The sequence below is a fragment of the Salmo salar genome, chromosome ssa01 (genome assembly GCF_905237065.1).
Source record: "Salmo salar chromosome ssa01, Ssal_v3.1, whole genome shotgun sequence".
In the NCBI taxonomy this organism is placed as follows: Eukaryota; Metazoa; Chordata; class Actinopteri; order Salmoniformes; family Salmonidae; genus Salmo; species Salmo salar.
This window is the reverse complement of record NC_059442.1, coordinates 99,595,061-99,611,977: the sequence shown is the minus strand read 5'-3', so window position 1 is coordinate 99,611,977 and position 16,917 is coordinate 99,595,061. Positions and strand designations below refer to the sequence as shown.

General features: G+C 43.0%; 1 protein-coding gene across 2 annotated transcripts in view; it reads left to right on the top strand.

The window, feature by feature from the left end:
* LOC106610997 (integrin alpha-9) overlaps positions 1-16,917 on the top strand; it is a 150,903-nt gene that overhangs the window by 74,130 nt on the left and 59,856 nt on the right. For both annotated transcript variants that reach the window (XR_006771232.1, XM_045724815.1), the window contains exon 16: positions 12,230-12,382. Coding sequence is in view for 1 of the 2 variants with exons in the window: in XM_045724815.1 (XP_045580771.1) it covers positions 12,230-12,382 (153 nt within the window). In the remaining variant the exon portion in view is untranslated. The remainder of the gene's footprint in view (positions 1-12,229; positions 12,383-16,917) is intronic.

Here is a 16,917-nt window from a genome sequence, read left to right as displayed (position 1 = left end):
TGTTGAGTGCCAAGTTTAGGTCTTCCCTGTGGCTCAGTTGGTAGAGCATGGTGTTTGCAACGCCAGCATGGTGTGTGCAACGCCAGGATTGTGGGTTCGATTCCCACGGGGGGCCAGTACAAAAAAAAATGTAACAAAAAAATGTATGAAATGTATGCATTCACTACTGTAAGTCGCTCTGGATAAGAGCGTCTGCTAAATGACTAAAATGTAAATGTAATGTTAAAGTGCGTTGTAAGACTTGTTTGTTGGTCAACATAAACACCAACACCCCCTGGACAAGTTTGACCTAAACCCTCACAATAGTAACTGTATTAACTTCACATACTGAGCAGTATAATCAGAAAATAATTGCAGAGCCGTAGGATGTCCTTCCTAGTTCCAGCCTCATACCACTACAGCTATGGTCAGTGATGGAGAGAAACAGATAGCAGGGAGTCTTCCTTTAAGTTATTAAGGTGTTACGACTGTGTGATCACGCTCTCCGTAGCCGATGTGAGCAAGACCTTTAAACAGGTCAACATTCACAAGGCCGCGGGGCCAGACAGATTACCAAGACTTGTACTGCAAGCATACACTGACCAACTGGCAAGTGTCTGAACTGACATTTTCAACCTCTCCCTGACTGAGTCTGTAATACCAACATGTTTCAAGCAGACCACCTGTTCCCAAGAACACTAAGGAACCTGCCTAAATGACTACGTCTGTAGCCATGAAGTGCTTTGAAAGGCTGGTCATGGCTCACATCAACACCATTATCCCAGAAGACTTAGACCCACTCCAATGTGCATACCGCTCCAACAGATCCACAGATGATGCAATCTCTTAAACCATAGTGCCCTCAAAGCTCATCACTAAGCTAAGGACCCTAGGACTAAACACCTCCCTCTGCAACTGGATCCTGGACTTCCTGACGGGCCACCCCCAGGTGGTAAGGGGGGGGAACAAGACATCCGCCACGCTGATCCTCAACACAGGGGCCCCTCAGGGGTGCTTGTTCAGTCCCCTCTTGTACTCCCTTTTCACTCATGACTGCATGGCCAGGCACGACTCCAACACCATCATCAAGTTTGCCAATGACACAACAGTGGTAGGCCTGATCACCGACAATGATGAGACAGCCTATAGGGAGATCAGAGACCTGGCCATGTCGTGCCAGGACAACTTCCTCTCCCTCAACGTGATCAAGACAAAGGAGATGATTGTGGACTACAGGAAAAGTAGGACCGAGCACGCCCCCATTCTCATCGATGGGGCTGTAGTGGAGCAGGTTAAGTGCTTCAAGTTCCTTAGTGTCCACATCACCAACAAACTATCATGGTCCAAACACACTAAGACAATCGTGAAGAAGGCACGACAAAGCCGATTCCCCCTCAGGTTACTGAAAAGATTTGGCATGGGTCCTCAGATCCTCGAAAGGTTCTACAGCTGCACCATCGAGAGCATCCTGACTGGTTGCATCACTGCCTGGTATGGCAACTGCTCGGCCTCCGACCGCAAGGCACTACAGAGAGTAGTGCATACGGCCCAGTACATCACTTGGGCCAAGCTCCCTGCCATCCAGGACCTCTATACCAGGCGGTGTCAGAGGAAGGCCCTAATAATTGTCAAAGACTCCAGCCACCCTAGTCATAGACTGTTCTCTCTGCTACCGCACGGCAAGCGGTACCAGAGTGCCAAGTCTAGGTCCAAAAGGCTTCTTAACAGCTTCTACCCATAATCGAAGTGCTACCCAGACCCCTCTTTACGCTGCTGCTGCTCTCTGTTTATAATCTATGCATAGTCACTTTAACTTTACCTACATGTACATATTACCTCAATTACCTCAACTAACCGGTGCCCCCGCAAATTGACAATGTACCAGTACCCCCTGTATATAGCCTCGCTTGTTATTTTACTGCTGCGGTTCCATTATTTGTAACTTTTATTTTCCATTTTCTACTTATCTATTTTTTACTTATCACTTTTTTTTCTTAACTTCTTAAAGCATTGTTGGTTAAGGGCTTGTCTTGTAAGCATTTCACTGTAAGGTCTACAGCTGTTGTATTTGGCATGTGACAAATACAATTTGATTTGATGGACTTATTGATGAAGCCGGTGACTGAGGTGGTATACCCTTTCAATTCCATTGGATGAATGGAGACAGTTGAAACACAGCTGGGATTCATAAAGAGACACACACACACACACACACTCTCACACACACACACACACACACACACACAGGTTTTCTGTGTCTCTGTGTGTGTGTGTGTGTGTGTGTGTGTGTGTGTGTGTGTGTGTGTGTGTGTGTGTGTGTGTGTGTGTGTGTGTGTGTGTGTGTGTGTGTGTGTGTGTGTGTGCGCCTTTATGAATCCCAGCTGTGTTTTAACTGTCTCGGGTCCTGAATACCTTCTACATGATGTGACCGAGCTCATTAAGGTTTACTGTAACACACACACACACACACACACACACACACACACACACACACACACACACACACACAGGGCCATTGTTTCAGAAAGCAATTAAACCATTCCCGATCATATTCTCTTATGCCCATAAGCAGAAAGGTGATGTATGTAAGCATGTGAACTTCAGGACCTGCATCTAAACATTTATTTACATTTTTAGATAACAATGAATATGTTCACATGGACAGCAGGGACCTGATCCAAGATCAGCACTCCTACTCTAAAACGCTTTATAAATACACCCCGGGGCTGATTGGAGCAGTAGTTCCCATCTGTGAGTATTGTTTGACATTTATCTTTATAGCTGTTAGGTTTTAATGTACCTACATGACAGAAATGGCTAATTACTCTACTGTACATCATGGCTAATATTACTGTACATGTTACCTACCGGTATTCTTTTAGATGATAATGATGACATGAAAGCGAACATATTCCATACTCATAGATCAAGAGTTGAAATGTGTTTGTGACATTTGTAGCTGTTAGGTTTCAATGTACCTACACAACATTTATCTTTATAGCTGTTAGGTTTTAATGTACCTACACAACATTTATCTTTATAGCTGTTAGGTTTTAATGTACCTACATGACATTTATCTTTGTAGCTGTTAGGTTTCAATGTACCTACATGACATTTATCTTTATAGCTGTTAGGTTTTAATGTACCTACATGACATGTATGTTTATAGCTGTTAGGTTTTAATGTACCTACATGACATTTATCTTTGTAGCTGTTAGGTTTCAATGTACCTACATGACATTTATCTTTATAGCTGTTAGGTTTTAATGTACCTACATGACATTTATCTTTGTAGCTGTTAGGTTTCAATGTACCTACACAACATTTATCTTTATAGCTGTTAGGATTTAATGTACCTACATGACATTTATCTTTATAGCTGTTAGGTTTTAATGTACCTACATGACATGTATGTTTATAGCTGTTAGGTTTTAATGTACCTTCATGACATTTATCTTTATAGCTGTTAGGATTTAATGTACCTACATGACATGTATGTTTATAGCTGTTAGGTTTTAATGTACCTTCATGACATTTATCTTTATAGCTGTTAGGTTTTAATGTACCATGTGACATTAATCTTTATAGCTGTTAGGTTTTCATGACAAATGTCACAAACACATAAAGATAAATGTCATGTAGGTACATTAAAACCTAACAGCTATAAAGATAAATGTCATGTAGGTACATTAAAACCTAACAGCTATAAAGATAAATGTCATGTAGGTACATTAAAACCTAACAGCTATAAAAATAAATGTCATGTAGGTACATTAAAACCTAACAGCTATAAAGATAAATGTCATGTAGGTACATTAAATCCTAACAGCTATAAAGATCAGTGCTGGATATACCTGATACCGTACTGGTCTTTTAGAAGACAGATACATTTTTCAGAGGCTCATTTTATCGTGTGTGTCTATGTTGGTATGGCATCTATCCAGTTTAAAATCCTCTGTCCATCAGTCGGTGTGATGTGTTTGGTGAAAACAAGAGTCATGCATCAGGAATGAGAACCCGTCCTTGATTTATTATGGGGTTCAAGTTGGTGCGTAAACCTGGAGTGCGTTTCTTCTTCCAACACCAGAGTAGAATATCCTCTCCTCAGTCCACTGGAGTAGAAGTGTAGAGTGAGGATCTATGCCAAGGCTGGACCTCAAGATAACTGCGGAACATTAAAAAGATACTCACATTCCAACAAATTTCTGGAAGGAAGAAATGTTCAGTGGCTGATGTTGAATGGTAACAATTAATGTAAAAGTACTGAGATGTCATGATAAAAACCTGCTTCACTTGTAGGTTAGAAGTAGAGCCATTGTGAGAAGAATAACATCTCCTCCTCCTCATCCTCCACTGCCACACTACTATCCCTTGGTCTCTCTAACCGCTACTCTTTCTTTCTCACCCTCTATCTTTCCCAGTTGTCTCTCTCTTGCGCTCACTATCGCACTCTCTCTCTTGCGCTCTCTCTCTCCTGCTCTCTCACACTCTCTCTCTCTGGCTGTCACTCTCCCTTGGCCCCAGTGATGTACTGGGGCGTATGCACTACCCTCTGTAGTGCCTTGCGGTCAGAGGCCGAGCAGTTGCCTTTTCAGTCTAGTTGTGCCCTCTTCATGACTGTGTTGGTGTGCTTGGACCATGTTAGTTTGTTGGTGATGTGGACACTAAAGAACTTGAAGCACTTAACCTGCTCCACTACAGCCCCGTCGATGAGAATGGGGGCGTGCTTGGTCCTCCTTTTCCTGTAGTACACAATCATCTCCTTAGTCGTAATCATGTTGAGGGATAGGTTGTTGTCCTGGCACCACATGGCCAGGTCTCTGATCTCCTCCCTATATGCGGTCTCGTCGTTGTCAGTGATCAGGCCTACCATTGTTGTGTCATTGGCAAACTTAATGATGGTGTTGGAGTCGTGCCTGGACGTGCATTCATGAGTGAACAGGGAGTACAGGAGGGGACTGAGCACGCACCCCTGAGGGGCCCCGTGTTAAGGATCAGCGTGGCGGATGTGTTGTTACCTACAATTCCCACCTGGGGGCCGCCCGTCAGGAAGTCCAGGATCCAGTTGTAGAGGGAGGTGTTTAGTCCCAGGGTCCTTAGCTTAGTGAATATCATTCTCACATAGGTGTTCCTTTTGTCCAGGTGTGAATTGGCAGTGTGGAGGGCAATAGAGATTGCATCATCTGTGGATCTGTTGGGGCAGTATGCAAATTGGAGTGGGTCTATGGTTTCTGGGATAATGGTGTTGATGTGAGCCAAGACCAACCTTTCAAAGCACTTCATGGCTACAGACGTGAGTACTACGGGTCGGTAGTCTTTTAGGCAGGTTACCTTAGTGTTCTTGGGCACAAGGACTATAGTGGTCTGCTTCAAAAATGTTGGTATTACAGACTCAGACAGGGAGAGGTTGAAAATGTCAGTGAAGACACTTGCCCGTTGGTCAGCGCATGCTCAGAGTACACGTCCTGGTAATCCGTCTGGTACTGCGGCCTTGTGAATGTTGACCTGTTGAATGGTCTTACTCACATCGGCTGCGGAGAGCGTGATCACACAGTTGTCCGGAACAGCTGGTGCTCTCATGCATGGTTCAGTATTACTTGCCTCGAAGCGAGCATAGAAGTAATTTAGCTCGTCTGGTAGGCTCGTGTCACTGGGCAGCTCGCACCTGTGGTTCCCTTTGTATTCTATAATAGTTTGCAAGCCAGCCACATCCAACGAGCATCGGAACAGTATGATTCTATCTTCGTCCTGTATTGAGGCTTTGCCTGTTTGATGGTTCATCGGAGGGCATAGTGATATTTCTTATAAGCTTCTGGGTTAGAGTCCGCTCCTTGAAAGCGGCAGCTCTACCCTTTAGCTCAGTGCGGATGTTGCCTGTAATCCATGGCTTCTGGTTGGTGTATGTACGTACAGTTTCTGTGGGGACGACGTCATCGATGCACTTATTGATGAAGCCAGTGACTGATGTGGTGTGCTCCTCAATGGCATCGGAAGAATCCCGGAACATATTCCAGTCTGTGCTAGTAACACAGTCCTGTAGCTTAGCAACTGCTTAATCTGACCACTTCTTTATTGACAGAGTCACTGGTGCTTCCTGCTTTAATTTTTCCTTATAAGCAGGAATCAGGAGGATAGAATTATGGTCAGATTTGCCAAATGGAGGGCGGGGGAGAGCTTTGTACGCTTCTCTGTGTGTGGAGTAAAGGTGGTCTAGAGTTTATTTCCCCTCTGGTTGCACATTTAACATGCTGGTAGAAATGAGGGAATATGGATTTAAATTTGACTGCATTAAAGTCCCCGGCCACTAGGAGCTCCGCCTCTGGATGAGCGTTTTCCTGTTTGCTTATGGCGGTATACAGCTCATTGAGTGCGGTCTTAGTTCCAGCATCGGTCTGTGGTGGTATGTAGACAGCTACGAAAAATACAGATGAAAACTCTCTAAGTAGATGGTGTGGTCTACAGCTTATCAGGAGATACTCTACCTCAGGCGGGCAAAACCTCAAGATTTCCTTAGATATCGTGCACCAGCTGTTGTTTACAAATATACATAGACCCACGCCCCTTGTCTTACCAGAGGCTGCTGTTCTATCCTGCCGATGCAATGTATAACCTACCAGCTGTATGTTATTCATGTTGTCGTTCAGCCACGACTCGGTGAAACATAAGACATTACAGTTTGTCATGTCCCATTGGTAGGATATACGTGCTTTTAGCTCATCCAATTTATTTTTCAGCGATTGTACATTGGCCAGTTGTATGGATGGCAAGGGCAGATTAGCCACACGTCGGCAGATCTTCACAAGGCACCCCAATCTCTTTTTATGCAATATATTTTCCGTCTCTTTCTCCTGTGAATGACGGGGATGAGAGCCTGTTCGGGTGTCTGGAGTAAATCCCTCTCGTCCGACTCATTAAAGAGAAATTCTTTGTCCAGTTCAAGAGACAGTAGCAGCAACATAATGTACAAAATACGTTTTTAAAAAAATGAAAAAAACAATCAAAATGGCATGGTTGATTAAAGAGCCCATGAAACGGCAGCCATTCTCTCCGACGCCATCTTAGGCATGCTTGTGTTCCGTCTAATGTGAAAAGGCACATTTGAATGAAACAAAGCGTCCCTGAGGCAAGCGTTGGTTCATAGAATGACAGCCTTTGACTGTAGAGAGTCATCTGCTGCCATGTTGTCTCTCATTTGTGAATGTGACGCTGTGAACGGTGTTTGTTACTCGTGTGTGTTGTGCGGGTGTTTCGTGTGCTCGTGCATGCATGCGTGCCAGGTAACTGTATGTAAGGACCAGTTGTTGTGTGGGTCCATTCCATTCACATAATTAAAGGCACCAGGCCATTAACACCCAGTCAGCCTCTGTCTTAGTTGGAGCTCAGGAACTCCTGTGTTCTATAAATACAGGAGTTAACAGCAGCGCTGTGATGGGGTAGGAACCTGGAAGGGGTGTGTGGGGTTGGCTGGGGCTGCAGTAGGAGCCTGGGAATGGTGTGCGGGGTGGGCTGGGGTAGGAGCCTGGGAGAGGTGTGGGGGTGGGCTGGGGTAGGAGCCTGGGAGAGGGGTGGTGGTGGACAGGAGCTGTGGTTGGAGCCTGGGAGAGGTGTGGTGGTGGGCTGGGGTTGGAGCCTGGGAGAGGTGTGGTGGTGGACAGGAGCCGGGGTTGGAGCCTGGGAGAGCGGTGGTGGTCGACAGGAGCTAGGGTTGGAGCCTGGGAGAGGGGTGGTGGTGGACAGGAGCTGGGGTTGGAGCCTGGGAGAGGGGTGGTGGTGGACAGGAGCTGGGGTTGGAGCCTGGGAGAGGTGTGGTGGTGGACAGGAGCTGGGGTTGGAGCCTGGGAGAGGGGTGGTGGTGGACAGGAGCTGGGGTTGGAGCCTGGGAGAGGGGTGGGGGTGGGCTCTGGGGCTGGAGTAGTGGACTAGGGATGGAGGAGCTGGGGATGAAGGGCTGTGGTAGGAAGCTGGGGCTGGGGTGGTCAGGGTGAGGTAGGAGCCTAGAACTAGGCTGGGGGTGAGACTGGGGCTTGGGAGGCAGGGCTTGGGGTGGTATAGGGAACATTAATAACTGCCAATGACCTCCACTGTTTCCTAACATAAAGGGGGATGTAATGGGAGTTTTGCTGCTCATTCCCAGACTCCAGCCACGTATTGTTCTGTTCCTTCCCTGGGACCGGGCAGTGGCTGTGTCCCAAATGTCACCCTATTCCCTATATAATGCACTACTGTTGACTAGGGCTCAATATGGTTCAGTAGTGCTCCAGTCAAAAGTAGTGCACTATAAGGAATAGGGTGTCATTTGAGACATAGCCTCTGTCTCCATCTCCCACGATATCACAGCCTCTGTCTCTGAGACAGTTTAATGATGGATGGTAGGTCAGGGGTCAGCAGTGCTCATCCCATGGAAATAGAATGACTAGAGCAGGAAAAGCCCCTCTGACCAAGGCAGTTGTACAGTACACTCCTTGGGCATGCTTAACACGGCTGACTATATTTCTATAGTCCATCCATGGTACTGAGCCTTGTCAGTTTTGTATACGGGAAGGTTGGGAACCAAACCCATCAAATTATATTCAGTTATATTTGTGTTGTGCTTAATGTGACATTTCACAAAAAACTACTTCAATCATACAGTACAATGACTTCATAACTTATGACCAACAGTAAAGCAGATAAAGCATTTAGAAGACTGCATATCTTGGTATTTCTACCTGTGCGTTACCAAAAGCTTGACAAAGTAAGCTATAGTACTAAGAGGATAATTCAATAACATTTTTAGTCAAGTTTCTCATTTGGGTCTTGATGATCATAGGGGCGGGTTGCAGTATTTTATCCCTCCCAATGCAGGAATAAGCCTTGTAACCGGGCCTGTTTCTGGCGACTCATGTCCTGCCCACATCCACACTTTTCCTCTTTCCTGCCATAACTCTCTCACTTTGTTAGGTAGCAGACAGCCGCCCCTTCACAGAGGATGTCAGTGTGTGAGTGTTTAAATGTGTGAGTGTTTAAGTGTGTGTGGGCTGATGTGTTAATCCAACCAGACAGAACTTCAGGCCTCCTATATGGCCTGAAAGAGGAAGGGGATGGGTGGATTGATGGACGGTGGAAAATGAAACAACAACAAAAAATTGAGAGAGCACAACCACCGGGAATGAGAGAGGGAGAGAAAGAGACCACCGGAGAAGAAAATACCGTGGAGCCCTCATGAGGGGTTTGTTTCCAAGCTGGCAGACACTAGTATGGGCAAAGAGAGACACTCCGGTTGGTCAGTGGTACCAGACAGTAACATGGAGCCAAACCCCTCACCATCAGAGTCTCTAGCTCTCTAAAGGTTGAGTGAGTGAAGTTTAATGAACAGGAAAGATTAAAGAAAAGAGAGAAAGATGTGATTTTCCCATGTCCCTTTTCCAACAGTATTCTCTAATGAGGACGTGGGGTTTGATCATATTCAGAGCTTATGTTTTTTTTTGCTTTTCGTTGTTTCCAAGTCCCGTGCCAAAAGAAACACTTTCTCTATGGTTCTCTCAGGTCGTATGGTCTCACAGTGGAAAAGATAAGAGTACAGTACATGCCAATGCAATGCCAGTTGTTTAGTACATGTATTAAATTTACCCTCTTCACGCTACTGAGCCAATCCAAACCGAGCTGCGTTGAGCTGAAAGGACAATGAGTGGAGAAAATATCAGACCCAGTAAAGATGAGGTTGGCATGGTCTTCTGAAGCTCATATCCACTTCTGAAGCTTGGGTGACACTGTTTTATAACCAGTCAGGTTCAGATTGATAGTACCTAGAGAGGACTTTATCTGATGTTAACATAATAGGGCTCTTTCAAAGGGTTGTAGTACTCAGCATTTTGAGTGTCTCGGTCTTGTGTCGGATACATTTGTACTTGGTCTTGGCTCGGACAGGAAGGACTCGTAATTTCTTCCCGAGACCAGCGGAGTAAAAAACTCATAATTATCAGCTTTCATTCAATGTGCACATAAAACTGCTTTGCCAGGCCAAATATATACACTCTTTTCTCGAAACATTAATATCTTAACAGCCTTTATATCTATTCTAGAAATGTGTGTGCAGTGGCGAACCTATTGGACCTAGGACTTTAGTGTGTGACAGGTTTGTGAAGATCAAAGGACAGCAACTGTAATCTCACTTCTTAATCCCCACTGATGCGTATCAAAGTAGTGTAGTGGAGATATACGATTTATGGAGTACAATAGTGAAATTATGCACAAAGTGGACTACCCAGTCGCAAAGCACGTGCAATATATGAATATGCGCGCAGCACACATAGCCTAGTTTCGGCAGAATATAGTCTGCAGGCAGGAAGAGTATGCAGCTCTCAACTGGTTTTGGCATGGATCATCTCACAGAATGACATCGGTAGCCGTTAGGTAGGAAAGATGTTTAAATGTATGATATCTACCAGTAAATGCTAACTAAGGCAACAATGGGTATGCAAACCAGGTATTGAAAAAACGTAGTTTGAAGTCTTGGTTAGTAGTCTATTTGTGATGTGCAATTCAGTCATGTGCTGTTTGCATAAGGGGTGTAGGCATGAGTTTGCATGGTGGACACAGGCCCACCCACTGGGGAGCCAGGTCCTGCCCACCCAATCAGATTGAGCAAAAACAAAAAAAGAATGCATTATTATCACAAAAAACACAGTTCCACTTACCAGATAATGATTATTTGAAACAACCCTTTCCTGCAGTCAAGGAACAAAAGCGCCCTCTTTGGCCTCATGGGTGGAATGTTATTAATATTTTTCATTATTTCATCATTAATAACGTTTTTTTTAACAGATAAATCTGGTGTTTCTATGTCAAACAGTTTTGTTTTATTTCATTCTTCTGTTATATTCAGTGCCAGTCAAAAGTTGGACACACCTGCTCATTCTTTATTTGTACTATTTTCTACATTGAATAATAAACATCAAAACTATTAAATAACACATAGATTCATGTAGTAACCAAAAAAGTGTTAAACAAATATATATTTGTATATATATTTTATATTTGAGATTCTTCATAGTAGCCACCCTTTGCCTTGATGACAGCTTTGCACACTCTTGGCATTCTCTTAACCAGCTTCATCTGGAATGCTTTTCCAACAGTCTTGAAGGAGTTCCCACAAATGCTGAGCACTTGTTGGCTGCTTTTCCTTCACTCTGCAGTCCAACTCATCCCAAACCTATGGGGTCAATTTCACGGCATATGTAATAAATTCAAAATAAAATAAATTGTGAATACAAGTCTTCAACTGGCAGCTTCATTAAATAGTACCTGCAAAACACCAGTCTCAATGTCAACAGTGAAGATGCAACTCTGGGATACTGGCCTTCTAGGCAGAGTTCCTCTGTCCAGTGTCTGTGTTATTTTGCTCGGCTTAACCTTTTCTTGAAGCTGCCAGTTGAGGACTTGTGAAGCGTCTGTTTCTCAAACTAGACACTCTAATGTACTTGTACTCTTGCTCAGTTGTGCACCGGGGCCTCCCACTCCTCTTTCTATTCTGGTTAGAGACAGTTTGCCCTGTTCTAAGAAGGGAGTAGTACACAGCGTTGTACGAGATCTTCAGTTTCTTGGGAATTTCTCGCATGGAACAGCCTTCATTTCTCAGAACAAGAATAGACTGACAAGTTTCAGAAGAACGTTCTTTGTTTCTAGCCATTTTGAGCCTGTAATCGAACCCACAAACGCTGATGCTCCAGATACTCAACTAGTCTAAAGAAGGCCAGTTTTATTGCTTCTTTAATCAGAACAGCAGTTTTCAACTGTGCTAACATAATTGCAAAAAGGTTTTCTAATGATCAGTTAGCCTTTTAAAATTATAAACTTGGATTATCTAACACAACGTGCCATTGGAACACAGGAGTGATGGTTGCTGTTAATGGGCCTCTGTATGCCTATGTAGATATTCCATAAATAATCTGCCGTTTCCAGCTATAATAGTCATTTACAACATTAACAATGTATTTCTGATCAATTTGATGTTATTTTAATGGACAAAAAATGTGATTTTCTTTCAAAAACAAGGACATTTCTAAGTGACCACAAACTTTTGAATGGTATTGTATACATATATTTTGTTATATATAGTGAGGTGTATAGTTGGTATTGAATCGGTCTCGCTTTAGGTGGTCTTGAACACTGGCTCTTTCTCATAACAAACTGAGCATTCAAGATTTGGTTCTGGGTTCCGAAATTACATTGTGCTTGAACTGCCATTTGGTTTCTCTTTGTGTCTCTACAGAAGGACGTGAAAGACGTATTCACAGCCATCACCTTTGAGGTGGCCTACACCCTGGGGAAGCATGTGGTGAATGGTCACCTGGACAAAGACCTGCCTGCTCTCACACCTGTACTGCGCTGGAGGAAAGGAGACAAGATGGCAGCAAAGAATGAGGTAACAGGCTACAGCTGTTGTTGCCTATTATCTAGGTTGAATGAGGTAACAGGCTACAGCTGTTGTTGCCTATTATCTAGGTTGAATGAGGTAACAGGCTACAGCTGTTGTGTTGCATATTTCTAGGTTGAAATCAAATTTTATTTGTCACATGCGCCGAATACAACAGGCGTAGACCTTACAATGAAATGCTTACTTACAAGCCCTTAACCAACAATGCTTTAAGAAGTTAATAAAAAATTAAAAAAAATAAGTGTTAAGTAAAAAAATAGATAAGTAAAAAATAGAAAATAAAAGTAATAAATAATTAAACAGCAACAGTAAAATAACAAGTGAGCCTATATACAGGGGGTACCGGTACAGAGTCAATGTGCGGGGGCACTGGTTAGTTGATGTAATTGAGGTAATATGTACATGTATGTAGAGTTAAAGTGACTATGCATAGATAATAAACAGAGAGTAGCAGCAGCGTAAAGAGGGGTCTGGGTAGCGCTTTGATTAGCTGTTCAAGAGCTATTGTGGTGCCTATAGCTACGTTTTATTGTATTTTATTTTTTATTTTACCTTTATTTAACTAGGCAAGTCAGTTAAGAACAAAACCTTATTTACAATGACGGCCTACACCGGCCAAACCCAGACGATGTTGGGCCAAATGTGCGCCCCGCCCTATGGGACTCCCAATCACGGTCGGTTGTGATACAACCTGGATTGAATGAGTTAACTGGCTACAACTGTTGTGTTGCATATATCTAGGTTGAATGAGGTAACAGGCTACGGCTGTTGTGCTACCTACAGTTGAAGTCGGAAGTTTACATACACCTTAGCCAAATATATTTAAACTCAGTTTTCACAATTCCTGACATTTAATCCAAGTAAAGATTCCCTGTTTTAGGTCAGTTAGGATCACCACTTTATTTTAAGAATGTGAAATGTCAGAAAATTAGTAGAGAGAATTATTTATTTCCGCTTGTATTTCTTTCATCACATTCCCATTCGGTCAGAAGTTTACATACACTCAATTAGTATTTGGTAGGATTGCCTTGAAATTGTTTAACTTGGGTCAAACGTTTCGGGTAGCCGTCCACAAGCTTCCCACAATAAGTTAGATGAATTTTGGCCCATTCCTCCTGACCGAGCTGGTGTAACCGAGTCAGGTTTGTATGCCTCCTTGCTCACACAGGCTTTTTCAGTTCTGCCCACACATTTTATATATGATTGAGGTCAGGGCTTTGTGATGGCCACTTCAATACCTTGACTTTGTTGTCCTTAAGCCATTTTGCCACAACTTTGGAAGTATGCTTGGGGTCGTTGTCCATTTGGAAGACCCATTTGCGACCAAGCTTTAACTTCCTGACTGATGTCTTGAGATGTTGCTTCAATATATCCACCTAATTTTCCTCCCTCATGATGCTATCTATTTTGTGAAGTGCACCAGTCCCTCCTGCAGCAAAGCACCCCCACAACATGTTGCTGCCCCCGTGCTTCACGGTTTGGATGGTGTTCTTCGGCTTGCAAGCGTCCCCCTTTTTCCTCCAAACATAACGATGGTCATTATGGCCAAACAGTTACATTTTTGTTTCATCAGACTAGAGGACATTTCTCCCAAAAAGTATGATCTTTGTCCCCATGTGCAGTTGCATACCGTAGTCTGGGTTTTTTATGGCAGTTTTGGAGCAGTGCCTTCTTCCTTGCTGAGCGGCCTTTCAGGTTATGTCGATATAGGACTCGTTTTACTGTGGATATAGATACTTTTGTACCTGTTTCCTCCAGCATCTTCACAAGGTCCTTTGCTTTTGTTCTGGGATTGATTTGCACTTTTCAGACCAAAGTATGTTCATCTCTAGGAGACAGAACTCGTCTCCTTCCTGAGCGGTATGATGGCTGCGTGATCCCATGGTGTTTATCCTGTCTGGGATAGGGGGCAGTATTTTCACAGCCGGATAAAAAAACGTACCCGATTTAAACTGGTTACTACTCTTGCCCAGAAATGAGAATATGCATATTATTAGTAGATTTGGATAGAAAACAAGTTTCTAAAACAGTTTGAATGGTGTCTGTGACTATAACAGAACTCATATGGCAGGCAAAAACCTGAGAAGATTCCAAGCAGGAAGTGGCCTTTCTGCGAATTTGTAGTCCTTCTGTTGCTTCTCTATCGAAACTACAGTATCTGAGCTGTTACGTGACACTTTCTGAAGGCTTCCATTGGTTCTCTAAAGCCTTCAGAAACCGGATTGACGCGTCTCCTGTCTCTGGGCAGATAACAGGAGAACAATTTGTCAGTGGACTGCCTGGTGACAGAGAGATTGGAGATGCGCATTCACGAGACCTCGCCATTTTTTCTCTGCCTTTTTGAATGAATACAGCATTGTCCGGTTGGAATATTATCGCTATTTTACGAGAAAAATAGCGTAAAAATTGATTTTGAACAGCGTTTGACATGCTTCTATCGTAATGGAACATTTTGAATTTTTTTGTCTGGAAATTTGCTCGCGCGTTACCCTTTGGATAGTGACCTGAACGCACGAACAAAACGGGGATATTTGGACATAACTATGGATTATTTGGAACAAAAACAACATTTGTTGTGGAAGTAGCAGTCCTGGGAGTGCATTCTGACGAAGAACAGCAAAGGTAATACAATTTTTCTAATAGTAATTCTGAGTTTAGTGAGCCCCGAAGTTGGCGGGTGTCTGAATAGAATATCGCAAAATGTGCTTTCGCCGAAAAGCTATTTTAAAATCTGACACCGCGATTGCATAAAGGAGTTCTGTATCTATAATTCTTAAAATAATTGTTATGTATTTTGTCAACGTTTATGATGAGTAATTTTGTAAATTCACCAGAAGTTTTCGGTGGGAATGCTAGTTCTGAACATCACATGCTAATGTAAAAAGCTGTTTTTTGATGTAAATATGAACTTGATTGAACAAAACATGCATGTATTGTATAACATAATGTCCTAGGAGTGTCATCTGATGAAGATCATCAAAGGTTAGTGCTGCATTTAGCTGTGTTTTGGGTTTTTGTGACATATATGCTTGCTTTGAAAATGGCTGTGTGATTATTTTTGGCTGTGTACTCTCCTAACATAATCTAATGTTTTGCTTTCGCTGTAAAGCATTTTTGAAATCGGACAATGTGGTTGGATTAACGAGAGTCTTATCTTTCAAATGGTGTAAAATAGTCATATGGTGTAAAAATAGAAATTATTGCATTTTTGAGGTATTTGTATTTCGCGCCACCTTCTTCCATTGGATATTTGGCGAGGCGTTCCGCTAGCGGAACTTCTAGATGCAAGATGTTAAACTTGCGTACTATTGTTTGTACAGATGAACGGGGTACCTTCAGGCGTTTGGAAATTGCTCCCAAGGATGAACCAGACTTGTGGAGGTCTACAATTTATTTTCTGAGGTCTTGGCTGATTTCTTTTGGTTTTCCCATGATGTCAAGCAAAGAGGCACTGAGTTTGAAGGTAGGCCTTGAAATACATCCACAGGTACACCTCCAATTGACTCAAATGATGTCAATTAGCCTATCAGAAGCTTCTAAAGCCATGACATTTTCTGGAATTTTCCAAGCTGTTTAAAGGTACAGTCAACTTAGTGTATGTAAACTTCTAACCTACTGGAATTGTCTAGAAACAATTGTTCGAAAAATTACTTGTCATGCACAAAGTAGATGTCCTAACCTACTTGCCAAAACTATAGTTTGTTAACAAGAAATTTGTGGCGTAGTTGAAAAACGAGTTTCAATGACTCCAACTTAAGTGTATGTAAACTTCCGACGTAAACTTTATATATAGGTTGAATGAGGTAACAGGCTACAGCTGTTGTTTTGCCTATATTTAGGTTGAATGAGGTCACAGGCTACAGCTGTTGTGTCGCCTATATGTAGGTTGGAATCTTCTCCCACAACATACTATAGTGACAACACCTTGCGACCATGCTAAGAGTTTTGGTGTAACGGCTAAGGTGTGTGGTTGACAGTCGCTGGATCCAGGTTCGAGTCCTGGTCTGATTTACCCCCCGAATTCCGGCAGTACCCTCTACTGAGAGTCAATCAGAGTTGAAAGTAAATTATTTTCAATCAGGGACTGAAACATACAGTATCTTTAGTTCCGATGAATTTCCTTTAACCTCCCTGGGCGAGCGTCCCACCCTAGTCAACAGCCAGTGGAATCGCGTGGCGTGAAATACAAATACCTCAAAAATGCTATAACTTCAATTTCTCAAACATATGACTATTTTACACCATTTTAAAGACAAGACTCTCGTTAATCTAACCACATTGTCCGATTTCAAAAAGGCTTTACAGCGAAAGCAAAACATTAGATTATGTCAGGAGAGTACCCTGCCAAAAATAATCACACAGCCATTTTCAAAGCAAGCATATATGTCACAAAAACCAAAACCACAGCTAAATGCAGCACTAACCTTTGATGATCTTCATCAGATGACACTCCTAGGACGTTATGTTATACAATACATGCATGTTTTGTTCAGTCAAGTTCATATTTATATCAAAAACCAGCT